Source organism: Peromyscus californicus, unplaced genomic scaffold, assembly GCF_007827085.1.
Source record: "Peromyscus californicus insignis strain IS unplaced genomic scaffold, ASM782708v3 Scaffold_4__1_contigs__length_199733344, whole genome shotgun sequence".
Classification (NCBI taxonomy): domain Eukaryota; kingdom Metazoa; phylum Chordata; class Mammalia; order Rodentia; family Cricetidae; genus Peromyscus; species Peromyscus californicus.
In genome coordinates, this window is record NW_026294562.1 from 52,590,323 (window position 1) to 52,599,866 (window position 9,544).

The following is a 9,544-nucleotide window of genomic DNA, read 5'->3' on the forward strand; positions in this document are numbered from 1 at the left end:
CAAGGGTTCTTATAAGGAGGAGAGATGGAAAGAATATATTAGAAAGATAACAAAGAGGAGAAAGACAGAAACACAGAATAGCTTCTGGAGAACCTGGGTCAATACTCAATGGCCTTTTCTTTTTATAACAATGTCAAAGCAAAAGACCTCCCCCTTGCTAGATCAAAGCACACTGTACAGCCAAGTGTAGACCCTTCCAAACACCTGGTAACCACGCCCGTGGTCAAATCATCCCCTTATGCAGCCCTGCTGGGTAAAGTAAGCTCAGGCTCTCGACCCTTAGTAAGTTCTCATTAGGAAACCTCTGTGGGTCTCTACACTTTTTTTTCAGGGGGGTGGGGGAGGGTTCAGCATTGTAGTTTCTAATTTTTTTAAGACGTATTTGTTTTATTATTTACCTTAATGTTTAGACTTATTTGTTTTGATTTTATGTATCTGGGTGTTTTGCCTGCATGTCCATCTGTGTACCACTTTGTGCCTGGTTCCCTTGGGGGCAAGAGGAGGGCCTCCTATCCCTAGAACTGGAGTTACAGATGGCTGTGAGTGAACATGTAGTTGTTAGGAATCTAACCCATGCTCTTGACTATGGAGCCATTGCTCCAGCCCCTATTTTTATTTTTCAAGGTAGCTGGAGAGATAGCTGTGGGGACTTGGGAACCAGACTCTGGTCTTTTTGGTGTGAGCCTAGCCTTTAGCTGAAGATGGACTTTCCTTTGGGCCTCCAGCTCACAAAAAAAGACAACAGATACTTATTATTAATCATGAAAGCTCAGCCTTAGCTTGGGCTTGTTTCTAACTAGCTCTTATAACTTAAATGAACCCATTTCTATTAATTTATGTGTTGCTACCTCTCCTCCTACATTTCTGTTCCCTCTATGTCCACTGGCAATTCTGCCTTTCTTCTTCCGAAAGCTCTCTCTGTACAGAAGTTCCTGCTATACCTCCTGCCTAGCTATTGGCCATTTAGCTTTTTATTAAACCAATCATTGATACATCTTCACACATTGTAAAGGAATAATCTACAACATTTAGCAAGTGAGCCATCTCTGCAGACTTTATTCATTTATTTTTACAGCAGGTGGGAGGGGGTTCTAGAAAGTTTCTTTGTGTAGCCTTGCCTGTCCTGGAATTCACTATGTAGACCAGGCTGGTCTCAGACTCACAGAGATCTGCCTGCCTCTGGCTCCCAAGTGCTGGGATTAAAGGCATGGGCCACTACTGCCTGGCCTGATTTATTTTTATATTTTATGTTTATGGGTGGTTTTGTTGTTGTTGTTTGTTTTGAGACAGGGTTTCTTTACACAGCCCTAGCTGTCCTGGATCTCATTATGTTGATCAGACTTGAACTCATGAACTCACAGAAATCTCCCCACCTCTGCCCCCTGGGTGCTGAGATTGAAGGCGTATACCACCACACCCAGCTTAGATTTCTGTTTATTTTACTGGCGTGGGTGTTGTGCTTGACTGTGTGTCTGTTCACCATGTGTGCATCGCCAGGAAGGCCTGAAGAGGGTGATGGAGCCCCTGGAACTGGAGTTACAGAAGGCGCTTGACTGCCCTGTTAGTGCTGAGACTTGAACTCTTGTCCTCCACAAGAACAAGATCTCTAGGCTGCTGAGCCATTTCTCCAGCCCCATTTTATTTTATTTATTTATTTTCAGAATTTGCTGAAACCTTTATTACATTTACTGAGAATATCACAAAGTAACTCTCCAAATTACAAAACATTGTTCATTAAAAGGGTTTTGGTCATCTATATATTAAACTTCACATTATTTAAAAATCACTTACATTGGGCCAGGCATGGTGGCACAGGACTTTAATCTCAGCATTTCAGAGGCAGAGGCAGGCAGATCTCTGAGTTTGAGGCCAGCCTCATGTTCCAGGACAGACAGGGCTATGTAGAGAGAACCTATCTCAAATAACCAAAAATAAAATAAAGTAAACTAATAATAATACAAATCAATTATAAATTATGCTCTTTTAAGCACTGGCTGCTCTTCCAGAGGTCCTGAGTTCAATTCCCAGCAACCACTTGGTGGCTCACAGCCATCTGTAATGAGATCTGGTGCCCTCTTCTGGCATGCAGTCATACATGCTGTATACATAATAAATACATCTTAAAAAAATAAATAAATTATGCTCTTTTAAAAGAAACAGATTTTCTCAAAACTAGGAAAATACCATATGCTGGTCAAATCCAGCGTGAGCCTTATACGACCACGTATAGTTGTACAACTATGGAGTAAGCTGGCACTGCTTTATTTTAAAAACAGTGGGAGGAAGGAATCACACCATACTACAGGGCTCACATGGGAGGTTTATTGAGGGGAGGGGAGAGAAGGGGAGCAGAGCTCGGTCCCTCGGACAAAGAGATGGGAGGTGGGCAAGGCCCGCCTTTTATAAGAAAACCTAGCAAAGGCACACAGGGGGTGCTCTTAGTGGCTGCAGCTGAGGTATATCCTGTCAGGACCCAAAGGGCAGGCCAGTACAGATGCCTGAATGTTAACAGCCACCCTCTAAGAGAGAGCATGAGCTCATGTGGAACATAGTACACTTGCTGACTAAGAGAATTTGAAGTTTCAAAATACATAAAATAATTGTTTTCACCCAGATAAGCATTAAGATAAGATGGGCTGGAGAAGCTGGGTGGTGGTGGCACACAACTTTAATCCCAGCACTTGGGAGGCAGAGGCAGGAGGATCTCTGTGAGTTCAAGGCCAGCCTGGGCTACCGAACAAGTTCCAGGACAGTCAGGGCTACACAGAGAAACTCTGGAAAAAAACAAAACAGAAAAGAAGGGTTGGAAAAATGGCTCAGTAGTTAGGGACACTGGCTGCTGTTCCAGAGGACCAGGGTTCAATTCCCAGCACCCCCACGGCAGCTCCTGACTACCTGTAACTGTAGTCCTAGGGTATCCAATGTCGTCTTCTGGCCTCCTCTGGATCTAAGAACCCACATGACTCACAGACATACATGCAGGCAAAATATCCATTCATATTAAATGAACAAATAATTTAAAAAGCAAAAACGATTTGATTGCCATATTTAAGCACTAACCAGAAGCTGTTGTTGAAGGATTTTGTAATTTAATCAATTAGCCCCCAGCCTTCCTTCCATATATAACTCATAACAGTGAAAGTTTTTCTTAATTAACTGTGAATCCAGCATACTCAGCTGGGAATGCATACTCTTTCTAATTAAAGATGATAGAGTTATTTTCTCTTTCTCCTTGGGTTTTTTTTTCCTTTGAGACAGGGTTTCTTTGTGTAGCTCTGGCTGTCCTGGAACTCACTCTGCAGATGAGGCTGGTCTCGAACTCACAGAGATCCGCCTGCCTCTGCCTCCCGATCTGATCTGGGATTAAAGGTGTGAGCCACCACCGCCCAGCTTGAACAATGATAGTTTTAATGAGAATTACTTAAAAAAAAGTAATAACCCAAAAAACCGAGCAAGAATAAGTAACGCATTCTTGTGACAGAGCCTCACTGTGCCCCCGTGCCTGGCCTGGAACTCCTTGTGCAGCCCCAATCGGTCTGGAACTCACAGAGATCCTATTGCCTCTGCCTGTAGAGTGCTGAGATTAAAAATTCATACCACCACATCTGGTTTGGGTGGGGCTTTTAATTTTTTCTTAGGTTCCCAAATCAATTTTGAGACCTTGGGTAATAACAACTTTGTTCTGAGGCTAGAATAATTCAGTTCAGCATAGCTACTGTCCTGGAACAGTGTACACATGGACACTAATTCCATGACCTTGCTGGGAATATAGCTAGATAGCTCAGGTGTAGAATGCATGCCTACCATTTCCAGGGCTCTCGATGCAATTCCAGCACCTCCAAAAGTTATCATACTAGTAAAAATGAGGTTTATGCTGTGTAGCAATTTGGTTTTTTTTTTTTTTTTTTTTTTTTTTTTTAGGTTTTTCGAGACAGGGTTTCTCTGTGTAGCTTTGCGCCTTTCCTGGAACTCACTCTGTAGCCCAGGCTGGCCTCGAACTCGCAGAGATCCGCCTGCCTCTGCCTCCCGAGTGCTGGGATTAAAGGCGTGAGCCACCACCGCCCGGCTGGTTTTTTTTTTTTTTTAAGATGTATTTATTTATTTATTTTGTGTAGAGTACTCTGTCTGCATGTATACCTGCAGGCCAGAAGAGGGCACCAGAAGGTTGTGAGCTACCACGTGGGTGCATGTAGGTGCTGGGAATTGAACTCAGGACCTCTGGAAGAACAGCCAAAGCTCTTAATCGCCGAGCCATCTCTCCAGCTCACTTTGTAACAAACTTTTCTACATCTATATAATTTCAAAGATAAATGGGGTGGGGGGGGACAAAAAATAAATTCAGGGACTGGCGAGATGGTTCATCAGGGAAAGGAGCTTGCCGCCAAGCTTCACAACCTGCGCTTGAGCCCTGGAACCCACATTCCAGGGAGGAATGGGACAGTACAGAGACAACCCCTGAAAGTTGTCCTCCGACCTCCACATGGATGCCATGGCATGCAAACATGCATACAAAAAAATTTAAAAGCTTAGAAAATTGGAAATAGTAAATACGTTTTGAAGCTGGCTATGCATGCGTCCTCAGAAGGTTGAAGGAGGAGGATTACCACAATTCAAAGCCACGGTGGACTGTGTGGAAAGTAGCAGACTGGTCAAGGTCTGATCAAACATCCAAACAGCCCGTATAGTGGTGCCTCCACTCAGGAGGCAGAGGCAGGAAGATCTCTGTGAGTTTCAAGCCCACTGGGTCTATATAGGGAGTTCTAGGCCAGCAAGAGCTACACAGTGAGACCTTGTCTCAAACAAACACAAACTGAAAGTATACATATTACTTTGAGAAATAGTCATACACTTGATCTTAGTCAAAAGGCTAAGAAGTGATGAAAATAGGCATATATATATATATATATATACATACATATATATACATATATATATGGAATTAAAGAGGATCATGAAAACAAAATACAATGTTTTTAATTTGCCTTTAATGTTATTACAGTGGATAAACAATTACACAAACCTGGGGGGAGTCATTGGTATAAACTGCTAATAACTAACAAAAACACTAACTTGAAGTCGGGCAGTGGTGGCGCACACCTTTAATCCCAGCGCATGGGAGGCAGAGCCAGGTGGATCTCTGTGAGTTTGAGGCCAGCCTGGGCTACAGATCGAGATCCAGGACAGGCACCAAAACTACACAGAGAAACCCTGTCTCAAAGGAAAAAACAAAAAACAAACAAACAAAAAAAAACCCCCACTAACTTGTGTAGACTGCAGCTTGGGCCCTCTGTCTCCTCCAGTTCATGGTGATCCTTAATCCTCAGTTTCCCCAGACACAGTTGGACTCTGAGCAGGCTCATCCTTAGTAACAAAAGAAAGGTAGGGAGGAGAAGGGCATAGCTCCAACTTCAACTCCTGCCCCCCAGAAGCTTATTCTCAGAATCTATGTGGAAGCCACACACCGCTGCAGAGGACTTGTGAGAATGTATAGCTTGTGTTGGCACACCCCACCCAATAGGCTGAACCTGGCCTGCCCCTTGCCATTGAAGACCTATGAGCTATGGACAGTTTACATTATTAAATTTATTTTTATTTTATGTGTATGAGTGTTTTGCCTGCATGTATATATATGCATGTGTGTGAGTGCCTACTGCTGGCAGAGGTCAGGAGGAGACATTGGATCCCGTGGAAACGGAGTTATAGATCGTTGTGAGCTGCCATGTGAATGCTGGGAATAAAACTCTGGTCCTCTGGAAAAGTAGCCAGTGCTCTTAACTACTGAACCATCTTTCTCCCTCACCGCCCCCATACTTTTGTTAGTTTTTGCTTTTGTTTTATTTTATTTTAGAGACAGGGTCAGTGCTGCAGATTAGAATTGTAGACCACCATGCAGGGCCTTAAACAGCTCGATTTTAACTGGCTATATATAAGTACCTATGTAATGTCTGCAATTTTACCCCCTCCAGCCCATAAAGCTTAAATCATTTACATCTGACCCCCAAGGAATAATTGCTACTACTCCTAGAGCCCAGAGAACATAGTGACCGGTTATTTTGGGACTAAACAAGCTCTCAGTCCGAGGCCAATGGCCTGGGCTTCTGCTCTGACTTGGCCGTGCAGCTGGTGCCAGGTGGCAGCAGGCCCCACACTCCTGGGAGTGGGTTGGGCTCTCCAGATGTGGCTGGAATGCACCAGACTTGTTTCCAGTCGGTAGGACTCCTATCAGAGAGCTTCTGAAGCTTGGGCGGTACCTTGCCGCGGGGGGCAACCCCACTGCTCACGAAGGCAGAAATGCCAAACCAGGGCGGCACAGCTCAGCAGAGCCAAAGCCGTGCCCACTCCCATAGCTGCATGGACCAGGATGACAGGTCTAGGCGGCATGATAAGCTTTCGACAAGGCCCAAAGGAAGAGCCAGCCCAGTTCTCAGGACCCTCAACATCTGCTTCAGGAACATGGCTCTCACCAGCGTCATTAGCAGCCACCACACAAAGGATGTAAATACCCCCAGACTTCAGTCCCTTCAGCTCTGCTCTTCGAACTGTTGCATTGAAGGGGCCACTCCTTTGTGGAGCCCCGTTGCTTTCCCAAAACAGAAGCCAGTAGTGATTGACCGGAGAGAAGGGAGCACACCAGTGGACAACCGCACAGCCTTCCTCAGCGACAATTTGCACTTCTCCCAGCCGCGGAGGGTCTGGCTGCTGATCTTCCCTGGAGAGCCCTGGGCACATGCAGGCTACTGGCCCAACCTTCTGCAGCTCCTTGCAGGACACCTGCAGGTGGCGGCAACGGTCATAGTCGCAAGGGACAGCCAGAGAAGGTATGGTCACCGCCTCATCGTCCTCTTCCTCATAGTCTTGGGGGGTCAAGATCTGAGCTTTAGAAACCAAGGAGGTGGTCATGGCCACAAGCCACAGAAGGGAAAGAGAGCCCAGCATGGAGTCTGGAAGGGAAGGAGTGATTGGGTAAATGCTGTCAGCTGTGCCTTCCAGGACAAGACCTTTAGGAAAAGCATGAAAAGCACAACATAGGCCCAAGATGGGCAAAGGAAAGAGGTGGGACCAAGACACTCAGTTATTTGTCAACCGGCTTCTGAACACAGTTTTTTTTTGTTGTTGTTTTGTTTTGTTTTGTTTTGTTTTGGAGGCAGCTCCTGGTCCTCCTGTCTACACCTCCAAATCACTAGAATCAATAGTGTGTGTCACTAGGCCTGATTGTGCTTGGTTTGGGATAAAAATAATGAAATACAGTCCCACACATGAGAGACAGATGTTTGGACAGCACCATGCAATGCGCTAGAAGCAAGCAGCTAATGGATAACAAAGTGCTGGGGAAAGAGGAGGAGGAACCGGATTTCTTCAGCTCAGGGAAGAAAGGTGGAATGAATTGGCTGCCACCCAGAAAACTGACCTATGTAAAACAACGCTTAGTACGATGCACAAAAATCCAGAAGACAGGAGAGGGGAGAAAGAAAAGGAGTGGGGACAGCTTGGGAGTCCTCACTCCTCACCTGCGTTTGTGCAAATGCTGCCCAAGCAATCCAGGCTCCTCCCCCCTGTCCACCCTCTTCCCAGCCACAGCAGCCTCTCACCAGTGGGTAGGCCTTGACACGGTGAGAATCTGCCTCCAGACATCCGTGGGTATCAGGCGGAGAGGTCCCTGTCACAGGCCACTCTCAGGTTGTGTCTTCAATTCTATTTTGGCTGAGGACTTTTATACCCCTCAACTCTGATGTCACCACCTAGCCCCCGAGTGCCAAGAAGAGGGCTGGTTCCCTCAGAGGGACTGAGTCACGGGGCCAGGGATAGGGGAAGCCACACGCAGCGCTTTCAGCTGAAGGCCAGGATGCCTGGGTTCTGACAGGAATGAATTGTGGAAAGCAGCCAGGAACGGAGAATCCACAGGCTGCAGTCATGTGAAGGGATGGGAAGAGAATTATCAGAGGGAGGAGGGAGGGCACCTGGCTGGTATCAGACAGGAAAACATCTGTGGATGGTATGGGGCCTGAATTAGAAAATCCTGTTTTAGTGAAAATCCTACCACATTCATGGCAGTCATTTCCTGTCTTCTGCCTCCCAATAGACAGAGAAGGGAGGGGTGTAAAGGCCAGAATGATGTATCCTAGCTCTCCAGACCCGCCCTACCCTATCCCCCTCCCCTCAGGGAGATGAGAATCACATGGCTAGAGCAGGAAGCCTACATCTGGCCAGGATAGGGTTTCTTCCCTAGATTATGGGATGGAAACAGCTGCATTGAGTGTGGTGGTGCATGCCTGAATTCCTCAGCCTAGGGATGCTGAGGCAGAATCATTAGAAAACAGCCTGTGCTACATAGTGAGACCTTCTCTCAGAAAACAAACCAAAGTCATAAAACATCTGGATAGGTGGTACAAGCGTGTAATTCAGTGCTTTGGGATGATGCAGCAGGAGAGTTGCTAAAAGTTTGAGGCCAGTCTCGAAGAATCTGTTTATAAATATATAAAAGAAATATATAAAAAGGAAAGAAAAAAGGCTAGGTGGTGGTGGCAGTGGTGCACGCCTTTAATCCCAGCACTTGAGAGGCAGAGACAGACAGACTATGTGAGTTACAGGCCAGCCTGGTCTTCAGAGCTAGGCCCAGGACAGCCAAGGTTACACAGAGAAACCCTGTTTCAAAAAACAAAATAAAACAAAAATAAGCAAAGAGAGAGAGAGAGTAATTGTCTAGGTCGACCTTGAACCTCTGGGCTCAAACATTTCTGTCTCAGTTAAGTAACTGGAATATAGGTGTTCATCAATTCCTGACTTAGTACTTTGAGTATAATTGGGGACATTAGATCATAGACTAAATAAATCTCCTTGGAGTGTGTAATGCTCTTAGACTATCCTTTTAAAGAATAGCAATACAGAAGCTAGAGAGACGGCCCAGTGGTTAAGAGTACTGGCTGCTCTTCCCGAAAGACCTAGGTTCAGTTCCTAGCACTTACGTGGTGGCTGTGCTGGCTGGTCTTATGGAAACTGGACACACAAGCTGGAGTTATCTGAAAGGAGGGAGCCTCAACTGAGAAAATGTCCCATAAGGTCTAGCTGTAAGGCATTTCCTTCATTAGTGATTGATGGGGGAGGGCCCAGTCTGTTGTGAGGAGGCTCATTACCAGGCTAGTGGTCCTGGATTCTATAAGAAATCAGGCTGAACATGCTATGTGGAGCAGGCCAGTAAACAGCTCCCCTCCATGGCCTCTGCATCAGCTCCTGCCCTGACTTTCTTTGATAAATAGCAATATTGAAGTGTAAGCTAAATAAATCTTTTCCTCCCCAACTTGCTTTTTTTTTTTTTTTTTTTTTTTTGGTTTTTCGAGACAGGGTTTCTCTGTGTAGCTTTGCGCCTTTCCTGGGACTCACTTGGTAGCCCAGGCTGGCCTTGAACTCACAGAGATCCGCCTGCCTCTGCCTCCCGAGTGCTGGGATTAAAGGCGTGCGCCACCACCGCCCGGCCTCCAACTTGCTTTTTGGTCACGGTGTTTCATCACAGCAATAGAAACTCTAGGTAGTGGCTCACAGCCATGAA

At 45.9% G+C, this 9,544-nt stretch overlaps 1 protein-coding gene across 1 annotated transcript; it reads right to left on the minus strand.

Moving 5' to 3' along the window:
• Nucleotides 1-1,039: 1,039 nt before the first annotated feature.
• Lrrn4cl (LRRN4 C-terminal like) lies at nt 1,040-9,318 on the minus strand. Its single transcript, XM_052762766.1, has 2 exons — nt 7,590-9,318; nt 1,040-6,941 (listed from the first exon to the last, which is right to left on the minus strand). Exons 1-2 carry the CDS (start codon nt 7,630-7,632, stop codon nt 6,223-6,225), a joined length of 762 nt encoding a protein of 253 aa, XP_052618726.1. The 5' UTR covers nt 7,633-9,318; the 3' UTR covers nt 1,040-6,222.
• Between the last annotated feature and the right edge of the window lie 226 nt (nt 9,319-9,544).